This window comes from Monodon monoceros, unplaced genomic scaffold (genome assembly GCF_005190385.1).
Source record: "Monodon monoceros isolate NGI ecotype Baffin Bay Population unplaced genomic scaffold, NGI_Narwhal_1 Super_Scaffold_2, whole genome shotgun sequence".
In the NCBI taxonomy this organism is placed as follows: Eukaryota; Metazoa; Chordata; class Mammalia; order Artiodactyla; family Monodontidae; genus Monodon; species Monodon monoceros.
In genome coordinates, this window is record NW_021703776.1 from 78,111,769 (window position 1) to 78,129,816 (window position 18,048).

General features: G+C 36.0%; 1 protein-coding gene across 1 annotated transcript in view; it reads right to left on the reverse strand.

Moving 5' to 3' along the window:
• Window positions 1–442: 442 nt before the first annotated feature.
• WASL (WASP like actin nucleation promoting factor) overlaps window positions 443–18,048 on the reverse strand; it is a 66,630-nt gene continuing 49,024 nt past the window's right edge. The window contains exons 9-11 of the mRNA XM_029233228.1: window positions 13,063–13,583; window positions 5,607–5,715; window positions 443–3,072 (exon numbers count right to left, since the gene is read on the reverse strand). Coding sequence (XP_029089061.1) covers window positions 3,011–3,072; window positions 5,607–5,715; window positions 13,063–13,583 — 692 coding nt within the window. The 3' untranslated portion in view covers window positions 443–3,010. The remainder of the gene's footprint in view (window positions 3,073–5,606; window positions 5,716–13,062; window positions 13,584–18,048) is intronic.

Below are 18,048 nucleotides of genomic sequence, written 5' to 3' on the forward strand. Positions count from 1 at the left end.
TTATCAAAAACTGAATTTCCTATTTAAAAGGAAGCACCATGTTTGAAACCATTTACTAAAAGCTATTTAAGTCCCACATGAACTTTATATTTGGTTTCTACTGCAACTACCAGTAAACTCCACTATTACTCTGATTTAGGAAACTGCAACATTTTCGGTGTGCGAGAGTTCTGGTTTGACCTTGCAATGTGAATGCTCTGTGTACCACAGCAGTGGCTCCAGGGGAACAGCTGAGCAGCCGTCACGTTTCCCAGAACAGGGTGTAACATTCTTTTGCTCACCATGTTTATTTAATGGCACGCTCCAACTCTCAGGGCATGCAGTCGGCTAAAACTTTCAACCCTTATTGTTCACTGCTATGAACCCGTTACTATACAGTTTAAGATTTTTTACCCATTTTAATCTCTTGACAATAAACAAATAAGAAACACACTATTTTATACTATTTGGGTCAAATTAATTTTATTATGCTCCATGATGAATTGCCACCAGTGCAACATCCTATTCACTATACATTTCAAAAAAATATTTCACATACTAAACAAAATTTCGGTTGATAAATGGAAGTGAATGATTGAGAGTCTTTATGAATCTCATACATACAGCATGTGGCTAGCTGAAACTATCACGCAGCATTCAGATATAAAAAGCCTCATGCTAGTTTGTTAAAGGCGAAGGCTGTCAGACAATCATTTAGCTGGAGCACACGTGGGAGGCCCTCAGGCTGTGCACAGGTGTAGTGCTGTCCACAACGCAAGGCAGTGGGGGACTGAAACATGCAACCTTTACGTCTAAAGCGGATTTAGTCTTCGTGGCTGGACGGAGCTCCACAGCTGCTGTGTTTCAACCAATAGCGACTCAGACTTTGTGCAACAACAACAAACAACAACAACAAAGTCTTTTACTTTTCCTTTAAGAAGAAAGAATAAACTCGATTATCACTGGCAAATTTTATACCCACCTGACGTATTTCAAATTGCGTTTCCAATTCAAAGAATTGATATCCTCTGCTCAGAGCAGCTCCTGATAAATCTTTATCATAACAAAGTCAGCGGGGAAACCCTGAATTCCTTGCCCCAAAGTTAACAGAGATCTTAAATTGGCATTACTTTAAAGATATTTCTAAGATATTTTAAAAATTCTGTATAATGTCTAAAACAAAAGAAAGGAACACGTTTATTATTACTTAAAATAATTACAATGTTCTATTTACCATTTGCACAAATTTCTAATTTTACTGGTTAGTAGTTGTCCAGCCTCATCCACACCAGACCCACAGAGCTCAAGCCACAATAAAAATGAGAGTAAGCAGAAAAAGGTTTCCAGCAGCAGAGGGCACTGTTTTTGCAAGAAACAAAAAGTCTAGAATCTTTCCCACATTCTTAAATTATTCCTGCAAGGTAGGTAACATTCTTTGAATAACTTAACTGTTTTACTGCACCACTTACTGCTTTCAGCAACAAAACCTTTTAAATTATTTCTCATGATAACTAGACGCATGATCACTAGAGATTATGTGATAACTGGTTAAAATTCAAGCCACATCTTGCAGGTCCAGCCTGTCAAGATCATGCCAACACCAGATTTTGGTCGGTACAATTATAGACAGCTTAATTTTTAGTTGGATATTGTGACTATAGTAATGAAATACATTTGGAACTACATTCTGAGTATGACTCAATGTGAGAAAAATAGGTGTCTGTATGTAAATCAGATAATTTTTCTACCTAAACTTTAAAGTAGGTAGGTATGATAATTAATGCTATAAATATGAAACAACCACCTTTAGGCAGACTAGTGTATTGTAGAGAGGCATCGTATCATTTAGCATACATAACAAATGTGCAGGTTGTAAAGTTTTATTTGTTTTTTTTTTTAAATCTGTCATTCAGTTTTGTATTTCAAGAAATTTGACATTGGGACCACCAATCTTTTAAGAAAAATGTAACCCTTCACCTGACATTTGACAAAAATCTTGAGAAATTATCAAACTTAAAAAAAACAGCATAATAGTTTCATCATTACAGTGTATACCTTTGCCAAATAGGTAAGATTTTTATGTCTGGTATTTCTGAATACCTCAATCTATACAGACTGCAAAATAAAAATACTTAATTCCACACCACTTTTATGATGTTCTGATTTTTACCGTATATTTAACCAAATATTGAAGTAACCACAATGTATAGCCTCCTTCAGTTCATGTAGAACGAAATTATCTCCAAGATCCCCAAACCTTAACAACTTTTGTTTCAGAATAGTACCAAAAATATTTTTAAAATTTTTGCCTAAAAGAGCCTGCCACATTTGCTATAGCACAAAAATAACCTCAGTCAAGCATAGGTATGCAAGGGCTCCTTATGATTCCAGCCTCCAAATACCACACCTGTACAGTAACAGTCAATACTGCTGTAAGAGGTGTGTTACCATTTTCCCAACTAGCATCTCTGTAGTGATTTTACATAGCGCATATTGCTAAAATTTGAGAAACTGCATCAGTGTAGTGATGTCTAGAGAACTGTGCAATGTATCAGCTTCAACATTCATGTGGCATGTGTTCGAAATGAAGGGGCTAAATAAACTAAAGTTTGCATCACTTAAAAAAGAATGTAGTGCTATACTAGATTTTAATAAGAAAATTTAGGTACAGAAAAAGTAGGGTATGAAAATAGTGTTTTCCTTCTGGCATTATAACTAAATTACATTAAGGTTTTTGTCAGTCTCACATATAATATTTAAACTCCCTTGTTGATGGAATGAGAAATATTCACAAATTAAGTGAGCATCCTGGTGTAAACGTGCACACAGTAACAGGGAGTAGCTTTGCAGAGGATTATGACAAACCCTTACAGATTAAATGAGGTATTGCACAGATTAATAAAAAAAAGCAAAAAAGGCAACAAAAATATACAGCAAATTGGTAGAACATTTACATGATAATTTTACAGAATCCATAGACAGAAAGCAGTGTTTAGTATTTCACCTTAAAAATATATATATAATATATAGATCAGTCTTCCCATTCATCATCATCCTCAAAATCTTCTTCGTCATCTTCATCCTCATCTTCATCTAGAAGAGAATCATTAATACAAACAATTAAAACATATGCATAAGTCAAATGACACTTCAGAATTCTTAGGGGACTTCTCTAATTATTCAGCTTCTAAAACACAAACCTGGAGGAATCTAGCTACTAAAATGGTTTAAAATGAATCAGTAAAATACATCTAAAGAGTATTTGATAGTAAGTTGAAGATTAGAACATGACTAAGAAGACTTGGGTCCTAGTTCCTAAGTATCTATGTAACCAGTTTCAACCTGTGTTTCTTTATATGTAAAATCACATTTGAGTTGATCTCTCTGAATTTTAGGCTCACATATTGCAAACCCAACAAAGGCCCCTTCAATGACTGTCTTTAAAGAAAAGTTGTAAAAAATATAACCAGCACATTGTTTGGCTACCAATTTTAATTATAATTCCAGTGACAGGTGGGAACGGCATCAGCACTAAGCCATAAAGGAAACGGAGTAGGCAGTCCCAGTACCTAATCTCCTCTTCTTCCCCCTATTCTCCCTTGAACCCACTGACACTGCTCTTTCCGGGTCACCGAGGACCTACCGTCGCTAAAGCTAAAGCTCAATTCTCTGTTCTCATTTTCCTGACCCATCACACCCACCTGACCCAGATGATCACTCCATCCTCCTTCAAACACTTCTTCATCTGACTTGTACGATACCACACTCTCCAGTGCTCCGAACTCATTAAACTTCCTCTTCTCCATTTATACCCACTTTGATGATCTCATCCAGTTCCATAACTTTAAATACCATGTATATCTTAATGACATGCAAATTTATATTAACCGTTCACATCTCTCCCCTGAACTCCAGACTCATAACCAAATGTCTACTCAAAATCTACTTTTAATTTTTTAATAAGTATCTCAAATTTAATATGTACAGAATCAAATTCCTAATCCTTCCTTTCCAACTTGCTACTCCTAAATCTTTCCCACTCTGTTAAAGAAAATTTCACTCTTTCAGCTGCTCAGTTCAAAAACCTCAGAGTTATCCATCACTCCTTTTTTTCCAAACCTCACTTCCAATCCATCAGCAAACCCAATGACCTCCATATTCAAAGTATAACTGGTATCCAACCACTTCTCAGGCGCTACCAACCTGATTCAAACCTGCATCATCTCTAGCTTGGATCACTGCCACTCCTCTGCTAAGAACCTTCCAGTGGCTTCCCATCACATTCATGGCTTCCAAAGCCTTACTCCTGACGCCCTGCCACCTCTCAAACTACATTCCTTCTTCTTTCTCCTGCTCTCTTATTCCAGCCCTACTGACCTTGATTGGCACTGTTCCTCAACCTCAGGAACTTTGTACTGGCTGTACGCACTTTCCTGTTTTCTACATGGTTTACTCCCTGAACTCCATCTGGTCTTTTCTCACATGACATCTTAGGTAGGTCTCATTATCCTATTTCAAAATGAACTTCCCTCTCACGGCCTGTTAGTCCTTATATCTCCCTTTTCTGCTTAATTTCTGTCCTTAGTACATATCACCATTTAATATACATATTTTCTAATTTATTTATTGTCTCTCTCTTTCTCACTAGAATGCATGGTCCATGAAGGCAGGAATTTTTGTTGTTTTGTTATTTTATTATTATTCCACAATAAATATTTGTGGACTGAATTAACCTATCCTATCTTTGTAACACGGTATGGAAATAAAAATGCCTATTTAAGAAAAACAAATGTTGCTAAAAGATCTTAGATACCCACATCCTTAAGGAGAAAGAAAGAGAAGGAAAATAACATTTACTGAACACCTACTATGTGCTAGGCAATCTGCTGGTTAGTTGCATATTAATTTACTTACTGTTCATATCAATCATCTGATTTATGAATTCTCTACATGTAACAAACTGGAGAATTGAGGTCCACCGCAGAGAGTAAGTAATAGATTTAATAAGAACAAAGATCTGCTTCTAGTACATCATGTTCTCCAGTAAACCTCAACCATCACATCAGCAAAACCCATATTCTTTCTCTCTTTTAAAAGTGATATTCATTTACGTGGTGGTGTGCATATGTTTAATAACCTCAAATAAGTACTAGTTTATTCAAATACGCCTTTTAGGAAAAAAAAAAAGAGGAAACAAAAAACTTTAGGATTCTTTACTAAACCCTAGAAACAGTATAAATTATCTCATTTCTCAGCCCCAACTCTTGCAAATCAGGGAAACCTAAATTTCTTATGTCACAAGAATGTCACAGGAATGAGATTCAGGACTCTCCAGCCTTGTTTAAAAGTTGTTTGCCAGGCATTCTATTAGTATTTCTGGTTCAGGAAACAAAATTGTCATTTTGCTAAAGTTGTTCTTCCAATTTATGATTATGACAGTGGTGTCTTGACATCCATTAAGCTTCAAATAGACTAGTCACAGTTGCAACAACTTAAAATATATCCTAGAACCTACATCAATAAGTTATTCAATAGCAGGGGAAAATCTAGCAAAGACTGTGTCACAGAATAAAAAGAGAAGCAGAACTTCAAATTTATTAAATATATATATACACATGCAAATATACCTGAAGAATGAATGGCTTTGCTCCTTTTCTGCATCACTTCCATTAATGCACCTACAATTCCTGAAGTGGGTGCAGGTGTCGGTGGTGTAGACTCTGGGCCGTCAGATACCTTGGAAAGGAAAATCAGCAAAATTTAGTAACACATCCTTAGCAACAAATCTCTGTCTCCAGAAAATCTTTCTTAGAATCACTTTATTATTTTAAAACAAAACAAAACAAAAAAAGCAAACAATCAAGCCTAGAATAGGATTAACAAAATTAAGAAGAAAAAAAATTGCTGCCTTAAAATAATTCTCCAAGATACATTTCCCCTCCTTAATGTATAAGCCATTAATACATTTCCAAATTTAATATCTCCAAGATACATTTCCCCTCCTTAATGTATAAGCCATTAATACATTTCCAAATTTAATACAACAGTCAAACTTTTTCCTAAATAATACTTGCCCTTACAGCTGGGTTACTTCTGTTCATTCTAGTACACAAAGCCTTGGCTGATGAGAAACTTTAAAACGATTATAAAAGGACATCATTTTACAAAACTAAGGTAGTATTTAGATTCCTAAAGTTATGAGAGAAGAACATTTTAGGATATCTAAGAGCAATTAAAGAGACTTATGGTTTCCTAGAAAAACTCAGCTTTACTAATAGGCTTTATAACTTTAAATATTATACTTAATATAAAGTTATAATGTAAATATGTACAATATATAATATATATACTAGAATTCAAAATGAACCTTCCTTCTCATATCATGTAGGAGGAGGAGATCAGATGCGTAGCTTTCAAAATGTACCTCACAAGGCAACTAACTATCCCTAACTAAACTACTTTACCTAATATAAACTACATTTGGGGGAAAAAAATCAATATCAAAGGGTCTCATTAAAATCTAATTTCTATATAAAATAATCCCTGATTCCAACACTCATTAAAAAAGAGACTACAGGAAGTTTGTAGAGATTTAGAAAAAAAAAATACAATTTAGAAACTATCGCTGTATGTGCACTGTGACGAAAATGAGCAGTGGTTTATACAGAACAGTCATTTTGTTAACTTTGTCCCTGGGATGATACTGGTATAATTAAAAATGAAATAGCACAGCTATACTAAATAATTACACACACACACACACACACATAGCTGACCCTTGAACAACATGAGTTTGAACTGCATGGGTCCACTTATATGCAGATTATTTTCAACAAATATATTGGAAAACTTTTTAAAGATTTGCTACATTTGAAAAAACTTACAGATGAATCACACTGCCTAGAAGTATGGAAAAAATTAAGAAAAAGTTAGATATGTCATGATTGCATAAAACATATATACACATCTATTTTATCATTTACTACCATAAAATATATACAAATCTATTATAAAAAGATAGAATTTATTAAAGCTTATACACCGACTGTACACGGCACCATTCCCTGTTGAGAGAACTGTAAACAAACATAAAGATGCAGTTTTAAATCATAACTGCATAAGATTAACTGCAGTGCACATTGTACTACTGTAATAATTTTGTACCCACCTCCTATTGCTATTTCAGTATGCTCAAGTGTTGTGAGTATACGCTTAAAACTCCCTGTGATGTTATTAGTGTGAGCAGTTTGTCCCTCCAATAAATTGCGTTATCACAGTAAAAAGTGATCTCTCGCAGTTCTCGTGTATTTTTCATTGTATTTAGTGCAATACTGCAAACCTTGACCAAAACCACAGGACCCATACTAAGCACCACTAGTAATGTGGAAGTGCTCCCAAGAAGCGGAGAAAAGTCATGACATTACAAGAAAAAGCTGAATTGTGTGATATGTATTGTAGACTGAGGGCTGCAGCTGCAGCTGCCCACTGTTTCAAGATAAATGAATCCGGCATTAAGGACCATAATAAAAAAAAGAACAAGAAACTCATGAAACCATCGCTGCAGCTACATCATCAGGTGCAAAAACCTTGCACTTTTTGTGAAATAACTTTATATCTCATATTGAAATGCAGCTTCCATGTGGATGCAGGATTGCTATAAGAAAGGCATACCTATAGACTCTAATGATTTGAGAAAAAATGAAGTCATTACATGACAACTTAAATGAAAAGGAAGGTGAAGGATCTAAAGCTGGAAAATGTAATGCCAGCAAAGGACGGTTTGATAATTTTAGAAAGAGGTTTGGCTTTAAAAGAAAAGCAGCTTCTGCCGACCAAGAGGCAGCAGAGGAGTTCCCAGATGCCATTAAGAAAATAATAGAGGAGAAAGGATATCTGCCTGAATAGGTTTTAAATGTAGACGAAAGTGCCCTAGAAGTGCCCTGGAAGAAAAATGCCACAAAGGACACTTATAAGTAAGGAAGAGAAGCAAGCACCAGGATTGAGGAGGGGTAGGTTAACTCTGCTGTTCTGTGCAAATGCAGTCAGGTTTACGATCAGGACTGCCCTTATCTATAAATTTGCTAACTCTTGTTGAAGGGAAAAGATAAACACCAGCTGCCAGTCTTTTTGGTTAGATGACAAAAAGGCCTGGACAAGGAGAACACTTTTTCTGAATTGGTTTCATCAATGCTTTGTCCCTGAAGTTAGGAGGTGCCTTGCCAGTAAGGGACCACCTTATAAAGTCCTTTTGATATTGGAGAGCGCTCAGGCCACCCAGAACCCCATGACTTCAACACCACAGTGGTCTACTTGCCCCCAACACAACATCTCTAATTCAGCCTCTAGATCAGGGGGTCATAAAGACCTTTAAGGCTCATTACACATGGTACTCTATGTGAAGAACTGTCAACTATAGAAGAGAACTCCGAGAGAGAGAACATCATGAAAGTCTGGAAGGATTACATCACTGAAGATGCCATTGTTCTTACAGAAAATGTGGTGAAAGCCATCAAGTCCGAAACAATAAATTCCTGCTGGAGAAACTGTGTCCAGATGTTCTATATGACTTCATAGGATTTACAACAGAGCCAAGCAAGGAAATCACGAAAGAGATCATTGATATGGCAAAAAAGGTGGCGGGGGGTGGTGGCAGTGGTGGTGAAGAGTTTCAAGATATGGATCTTGGAGAAATAAAAGAGCTAACAGATACCACACCAGAAAAGTTAACAGAAGATGACTTGATGAAGATGAGTGTTTCCAAACCAGTGCCAGATGATGATGAAGAAAATGTAGAAGAAGCAGTGCCAGGAAAACAAATGGACATTACACAATCTGGAAGAAGGGTTCTCGGATTATTCAAGACTGCATTTGACTTCCTTTACAACATGGACCCTTCTATGATATGGGTACTAAAACTAAAACAAGGAATTATTGGGTTGGCCAAAAAGTTCCTTTGGTTTTCAAGTAAAAATAAAAGACACATTTTTCATTTTCACCAGGCACTTTAGTGAACAATGTAGTCACCCTTTTGTTCCACTATCTTCTGCCACTTTTCAGGCAACATCATAAATCCATCTTCTAAAAACTTTTTTTTTTTTTTTGGCGGTACGCGGGCCTCTCACCGCTGTGGCCTCTCCCGTTGTGGAGCACAGGCTCCAGACGCGCAGGCCCAGCGGCCATGGCTCACGGGCCCAGCCGCTCCGCAGCATGTGGGAGCTTCCTCGACCAGGACACGAACCTGTATCCCCTGCATCAGCAGGCGGACTCTCAACCACTGAGCCACCAGGGAAGCCCTTCTAAAAACTTTTCGAGCAAAGAACTGTCCCAGGTGCCTTTTATAGTCTTCCAGGGAATTGAAATTTTTTTTCATTAAAAAAATTCTGTGAACACCGAAATAAATGGAAATCCGAAGGTGCAATGTCTGGTGAATATGCAGGATGAATCAGAACTTCCCAGCCAAGCTGTAACAGTTTTTGCCTGGTCATCAAAGAAACATGCAGTCTTGCATTATCCTGATGGAAGATGATGTGTTTTCTGTTGACTTAATTCCAGATGCTTTCGTCAAGGGCTGATTTCAGTTGGTCTAATTGGGAGCAGTACTTGCTGGAATTAATTGTTTGGCTTTCTGGAAGGAGCTCATAATAGAGGACTCCCTTCCAATCCCACCATATACACAACATCACCTTCTCTGGATGAAGACCGGCCTTTGGTGTGGTTGGTGGTCGTCCATTTCGCTTGCCCCACAATCTCCTCCATTCCACATTATTGTACAGTATCCACTTTTCATTGCCCAACACAATTTGTTTGAAAAACGGAATGTTTTCGTTATGTTTCAGTAGAGAATTGCATGTGGAAATATGGTCAAGAAGGTTTTTTTCGCTTAACTTACGTTGAACCCAAACATCAAAGCGATGAACATAAACCAAGCTGGTGCAAATGATTTTCAACGCTTGATTTGGATATTTTGAGTATGTCGGCTATCTCAAGCGTGGTATAACACTGATTGTTCTCAATTAATGTCTTGACTTGATCGCTATCAACTTCAATTGGTCTCCCTGACCGTGGAGCATCATCCAGCATGAAATCTCCGGCACGAAACTTCGCAAACCACTTTTGACACATTCTATCAGTCACAGCCCCTTCTCCATACGCTGTACAAGTCCTTTTTTACGTTTCGGCTGTGTCTTTACCTTTCTTGAAATAATAAAGCATAATATGCCGAAAATGTTGTTTTTCTTTCATTTTCAATATTAAAACGGCTACACAAAAATTCACCAATTTTTGGTAAGTTTTTTTTTTTTAATGCACGCTGATATGACAGCTGTCACAATACAATCTAATAAAATTGTTTTGAATGAAGTTAAAGACAACCTAAGCACTACTAGAGCCATCTTACGGGAAAAACCGAACAAAATCTTTGGCCAACCCAGTATGATATAGTTCTATAAAATTAGTATGCCTGCCTCTCCTGCCTCCCCTTACCCCTCCCTCCACCTCTTCCATTGAGGCCACTCCTGAGACAGCAAGAAAGACCAACACCTCCTTTTCCTCCTCCTGCTCTTCAGCCTGCTCAACGTGACGACAACAAGGATGAAGCCCTTTACGATGACCTACTTCCACTTAATGAATAGTAATCATCATGCTGTACAGTTAATAAATTTCTCTGTTGTGTATGTGTGTCTGTGTGAAAATCTAATAAGTATATGGCAAGAACTGTATGAAATATTTTTGTGTCATCATCACCACCTAAGTATTCATCATGTAGAACACTGTGTGTAAGAGTTGAAGTGGAAAGCCGCTCCTTACATAGGCGTAAGGTGAGGGATATTTAATATAAAATTAATGCTGTGTTAGTTTTCTTGCTGTTTTACAACTTTGCCTTTGAAGAACTACATTACCATACAGTATGCCCCTCTCTCTCGTAACTGGAGAAACTGCGTATCTGCCTACCTTCACAGCCAAGTGGTTTTTGAAAAAAAATATAACAATGTTCCCAATACAGTATTATGAATATGACTGTACTAACATATGCCATAAAAATTTTATAGCGATTCATTCACTAGTATATAGGCTAGCTACTGTGAAGCAACCATATCGAATATGCTAGGCTACCATAAAGCAATCATATGGCTGCCTCTCCGTTAACGCTGCATGAATTATTATACGTGTAAATAAATATAAATTTCTCACATTCTTTTCATTTTTGATGTCTACTGTTAGTATTACATATAACATCTACAGTGTTTGTATTATATTAATAAGACAATATTGACCAAATTGATGTAGGTACTAACAGATAGATTATTCATCTTGTAAACAGATGATGTAAACTTACAGCATCGTTAAATACAGTTCAGTACTATAAATGTATTTTCTCTTCCTTATGATTTTCTTAATAACATTTCCTTTCTCTAGCTTACTTTGTTGTAAGAATACAGTATATAATACATATACAAAATATGTATTAAATTAACTGTTTATGTTATTGGTAAGGCTTCCAGTCAACAGTAGGCCACTAGTAATTAAGTTCTGGGGAGTCAAAAGTTATACACAGATTTGACTGCTCAGGGGGCTGGCACCCCTAACTCCCATTGCTGTCCAAGGGTCAACTTATGTATTTGAAATTCTAAAGTATATGACCCCATTAAAATCTGCTATTCACCTGGGCTGTGGTCATTTTGACAATAATTCCCCCCACCAACAACTATTCAAAGTTCTTCAACTGCTCCTGAGAAACCTGTAGTCTGAACTAAATGGGGAGAGGGAGCAGAGGTGATTGTTCACAGGCTGATCTAAGTATCATCCTGAATACATATTAAAAAAAGATGTAGACGCATTTTAAAGAAGTTTCTTAAATCTGTGCTAGGTTGATGTTTAAATGATTTCATTCGATTAGCTGTGTTCCCTAGCCAACATTCTCTTCCTAGCTAAAGCTTCTGAGATTTAGTAAGTTATCATAATTCTCTACACATTGCAAAATAATTTTCAATTAAAATCTCCTTTCAGCTCCATTTGCTTCATAGAAAAATCTACCATCCATAACCTGCCTGAAGCCCTGCAGAGCAAATGTTCCTCCTGGAACTGAGAGACCACACATAAAGGCCCAGAGGAAGCATGTGAATGTTAGCCAGGTTAGGCTCTAGGTCAGGGGTCAGGAAACTACTGCCATGGACCAAATCTAGCCTGTCCCCTGTTTTTGTATAACTTTTTTAAAACTAAGAATGATTTTTTACACATTTTTAAATGGTTGAAAGAAAACAAAAGAAGAATATCTGTGATACGTGCAAATTATATGAAATTCAAATTTCAGTGTCCATAAATAAAGCTTTATAGAACACAATCATGCCCACTCACTTATGTGCTGTCTACAGCTGCTGCTTTTGTGGTATAATAGCAGAGTTGAGCAGCTGTTAACAGATACCATATGGCCTGCAAGCCTAAAATGTTTACTACCTGGTCCTTTAAAAAAAAAGTTTGCCAACCTCTGCTCTGGAAGATGGAACGATGACCTCAACCAATTCCGAGAATCCAAAATTATCTGTCACTATAGAAATTCTAATTAGAATTCTGAATTTTCTGTGGAGTCTGATTCTCTACTCATCTAAATTTCAGACACAGAAACTTTAAAATATGGTTTAGTTTTCATAAAGTTAATGGTTTGACTTTGCCAAAATGATTACAATTGGTTTCAACTGGGCTATTTTTACTTCTGTATAGTTTAATAAAGATTTTTCTTTAAATTAAAATTTATTTAAAAGTGTAGAACGACAGATTGCAAACATAGTGCAATATTCTTTATATGAAGTTCTAGAATAGGCAAACTAAACCTATGGTGATAGAAATCAGGTCAGTGATCCTTTCTGAGAAGGGAGAGGCATGAGGGAACTTTCTGGGGTGATATTTTGATACAGAAGTATGGACCACACAGGTAAAGGTATAAACTTATGCATTTTAGGGTATGTAAGGGTTGGAAAAACACACACCAAGAGAAAAAGTAAAAAAATTTTTTTCAAAGATGTCATATAATTGCTTAAAAATTCCATTAAAACAGGCAGTCTAAACCGAAAGGAACAGATTACTTACAGATTTCAGCTGAATACCCTGCCGTATCTGGTCTAAAAGCGCATCCCTTCCAGAGCAGGACACCGGTCGACTGTTCTGTTCCACTTTTTTTAGCTGAGCACCCTCTCTGATTTGATCTAAAAGAGCTGCTTTGCTTCCTGCAGAAGTTGGAACCTGATGGTCACCATCGGAAGGGAGGCCAGGGGGAGGTGGCGGCCCCGGCGGCGGGGGAGGTGGAGGTGGCGGGGGCGGTGCCGCCGGCCCCGCCACCGACATTGGCGGAGGAGGTGGCGGCGGCCCGGAAGGCGCTGAGGAGGGAAGGGCCGGAGGAGGGGGGGGGTACATCCTGTTTGGCGGTGGCGGAGGCACCCCGACACCTGGCCTGGACGGAGGCGGCGGTGGCGGCGCAGCCGAGGGAGCTCTTGAAGGGGGAGGGGGAGGAGCCCCTCTTCCCCGGGCAGGAGGGGGAGGAGGGCCCGAGCTGTGCGGAGGCGGCGGGGGAGGAGGCGGCCCTCCCCGGGACGGTGGTGGAGGTGGTGGTGCTGCAATGAAAACAGAAAAAAAGAAAAGCATGCTTCCCCCCCCCCCCGCAAACATGATACTGAAAAAGCGGCTCATTTCAACATGTATTAAAAAAAAACAATATGAGGGGGAAAAAAGAGGCCTCATCTTTGTATGTTACTTTACAAAGGTATCTAGGCACAGATGATATCTTACAACTCTGGGACTACTCGGCCTGAAGATCGCCTTCCTTGTCTATCCTGAAAAAATACTAGCTAAAATAGAATTTAGTTTTTAGGAATCAGCACCACTTATCAGGGTAAGGGGATAAACACATTTTTATGTAATAATAATAAAACTATAACAATGATATCAAACACTTTGGGCAATAAGCGACATTTTACATTTTCATAAAAATTAATGGATACCTTCCCTCTTTAAAGAATCAAGTATATTTAGTTGTTTTATAAAATTAATTTACATTCAGAATTAAATAGTTAATGTAGTATAATCTATTAGAATTTATTCAAGTTAATCTGAGCTAAACTCAAACTTTTTGACAATGTAAATCTTTGTCACCTAACTTACATTTGTAATTTATATTGTCCTACATTTTTACATGTATAGAACATATAATAATATATAATACAAGTTATGTAATAAATATATATTATAGTGATATATAATACAATATATCATGTATATATTGTATCTGTTGTACTACATTAATAAAAGATGGTCAGCAATTCCAGTGATGGCATTAAGGGAGGCTGGTTGCTCAGCTGAAATGTTCAACTACTTATCCATTAACAAATTAACTGAGAATTTCTAAACACTGTAAAATTAAAGTTATTAATAAAATATTAACATTATCCTGGTAGTAATGACATACACATTCTTATTTTACTTAAGGGAATATGTAAGCTAAAATAGAGAAACAAATTCAAAGTACAAAATTTATTACATGACATGATTTTACCAACAGCATACACAAACTTACATAATAATGAACTTCATTATTTCTCCATTCATTTAAAGAGTGACTAGAAAAAATAACTATTTTTAGGAATAAAGAAATCCTAAAACCCATAACAGCTATTTGTATTTACTGGTACAAACTAATATATTATTGATGGATATTTCTACAATCTATATAATAAAAATACCTACCTTAATTTCAAATAATAATAGGCTCAGATGCTCAATAATGCAATGATACCAGAGAAGAAAAAGCCCCCCTCAGTTCAAAGGAAATCAAACATTATCTTCTGATTTTATCTGGGACTATCATGGGAAATACACTCTAAAATATGCTATCAAATATAGTCATAAACATTAGATGAAATATACGGAAAGGCCAAAGCTCACAAGGGTACTGTCTCCTGGCATAGAAACTTTTAAAACTGGAAATAATATATAGCTGCAAACAGGACAGTCATCCTACTTGGATACAGGCCATCACTGAGGGAAGTTCCTATGATTTACACTCAAGGCATACTGGAGATCTGGGTGTTGCAGCTAAGGTTCACCTAATTTTCTCACCAGATCCAAGGCAAGGAGATTTAAACTTGCTAAAACCAAATTCTTTTCCTAACATAATTTGTAATAACAGGGTAAAACCAAGAGGATATGGCATATGTATATTATGTACACTCCCTGAATAAGATAGTACATCAAATCCTTCAAGCAGATACAAAGATTTCATTTTAATCAGCTGAGGTTTACATTTCAAAAAACAATGTTGTCTGAACTAGCATTTTTATGATTTAGTTGTTTGTTAATCAAGAGGAAAAGGACCCACTCTATTCTACTAGAAAAGGTATTAGTCCATCATTTCCTGTGGTTTCACAAGGACTCTGGAACCATAATCTTTTCTATGTACAATGATGTATCTCTTCAATAGATAGATTTAAAGTTCTTTTGAACTGGGAATAAGCACATTTATTGGAATAATTTGGGATTCAGCTAATACCCATTCAAAGAGACAGTAAATTATTGTTCAGGCAAAGGGAGAGCCTTAATTGATAGTGAATAAATTATCAACTGCACCAAGTTTGGGTACAGCACAAGTTCAGCATTTCTATTATCTGAAAAGTGAGTGGAAACATCTCTATATTTTCATGAGGAAAACATCTATTACCAACTTTCTATTTTTACAATCTGTATTATGCCTACATAAAAAAAGGAAAGTATGCAAAAGATATGCCATATCATACCAAGGTAAAAATGTGAAAGAATTAAAACAGGAGGAGAGGAGAGACGGCACGTTAGTTAGGTTCACATGCACAAAAATGTCTGCTGAGCAGATCACACACCACTGTGAGAAAGTCTGGCAGCCTACAGATTTTCAAAACTGAGTCACACAAACACCAGAATCAGAATGACAATGATAGTTCTTAGATATTTAATAAATACATAAAGTAAAAAGCATGACACAAAAGTTACAACAAATAAAACTGTTCTTACTATCAAAGCTTAGTTAGAAAAGAGGAAAGACTGAGGATTATGGAAAAAACCCCGTCTTGATGCTGCACTATAAAGAAAAGTTGATATACTTAACTTTCAGATATTATTTCAGATCAAATTAATATTAAGAGTAATTGGTAGATAACTCTAGATATTTATTTAAGGGAATTATAAGCAGAAATTGTAAAATAATATAAATATAACTAATATTTAAAAGAAATGTAGTTTTATAGAATTCAGGAAACTACTCTCATGAAGATGAAGTAAACCAGGCAAGTATTATTCAAGACAAATTTAAACTTATGGGAATACTAACAACTCTCTGAGTAGTCATTTATAACTGCATGTTTGCTTATGTTTAGTCCTCCCCACTGCCCCAAATTAATGTAAAAATATAAGTATATTTTATGTAGGTTATTGAAATAATGCCAAGTGTGAAAAGCAATCACTAAAAATAAGTATATTAAGTAATAATAAAAACAGTGGTGCTGTTAAGAGGTAATCCACAGAATTTCAAAAAAATTATCTAAATTACAGATGAAATATGAGCTCTGACTCGTATAGAAATAAACTTCCTTTTTTACTTTAGCATCTATGTAACATTAGTTACACAGCCCCAAACATTAGTTTGAATAGAAGGCAGAAAACCTTACTGGATGTTAGATTTGGAGGCAGGATAAATGAGTTGTAGCTTCTTTGAAAATAAACACATGCATAATTTAGTACACTGGGCCAAATAACATCCCCCATACATACCACTCCACTGTGGTGGACCTAAGAACAGATTATTAGAAATTAATGGACTTCAAACAATTGCAAAGACACCCACACAAAAACATACACAAGGTCTCCTACTTTTTACAAATTTGATTACATGATTTTACAAAATAAATTTCAAGAGATTTAAGTTTTACAAAATATATTTTTATGATAACTTCATAAACTTCTCTGTCTCTAATTTTTTTTCATACTTCTGAACACACTATATGTTTTGCCTAGAAAACATTTCCTTAATAAAAATCATTAATCTGTCTTTTTATTCTTCCTCTAAAAAAATGTACCTTCTATAAAATCAATCTTGGTTGTCTAAAAGGTTTCAAACTGGGAGTTAGATTCTTGAGTATATGCATCTTGAGTATAAGTTCCCAAAGCATGTTTTATGTAATGCCTGTGAATATTTTTTGTTTTAGGTAATTTAATTGAGGAAAGACCTTGCCTAATTTGATGTTTTCAAAGCAATTAGAATAAAAAGCAGTAATAATAAGTTTAAAAAACAAACTCAATTAAGTTAATACAGACAACTCTCAGTTACAGATATTCAGGTGAGAGGGCAGCAGTATGGACTAACAAATGTCAAGAGTATTTATAAACTTATAAATTCAGAGAACTCAGAGAGACCCTGAAAATATTTTGGTATAAGGTGAAGGTGAGTGGTAACGTGGAGAAAAAGAGAGTCAAGGAACAAACTAGGGGTCCTCAAGACCTTCCATCATCTGTATACTAACTGTAACTACAACTCATTCTGGCCGCATTAAAAAACAATAATGTTGCTGTGCCCCAGATGTTTTTATTAAAAATCCACAGAATTTGGAAATGTAATCTTTTCATGAAATAAGATAAATTAGCATCATATTAGTTTCAGTGGAAGTAGCACTGTGTTTCCACAACAGTAATTATGACTGTATACTTGTTTATATACCTGTTGTCACACCAGACTAAGATTTCTGGGGGCAGAAACCGTACCTTTATATCTAAATATCCTGAGTAGAAACCAGTGCTGACATAACAATGTTTACTGAATATATGAATGAATGAACATCAGCAGTGAAAAAGATACAGGTAAGTCAAATACCTAATTGAAAATGAGTTAAATTCTTCAGAAGAATGCTATGATTAACTGGAGCTTTTGTTTTGCTACACTATCTATCATGAGTATGCAAAGACTAGGAAGAAGAAAAGTAACCCCAAATGAATAAGGTGGCAAAGAGATAACAGTCATATTAGAAAACTCAGAATTAACTGTATTTGCATTTTATTGTA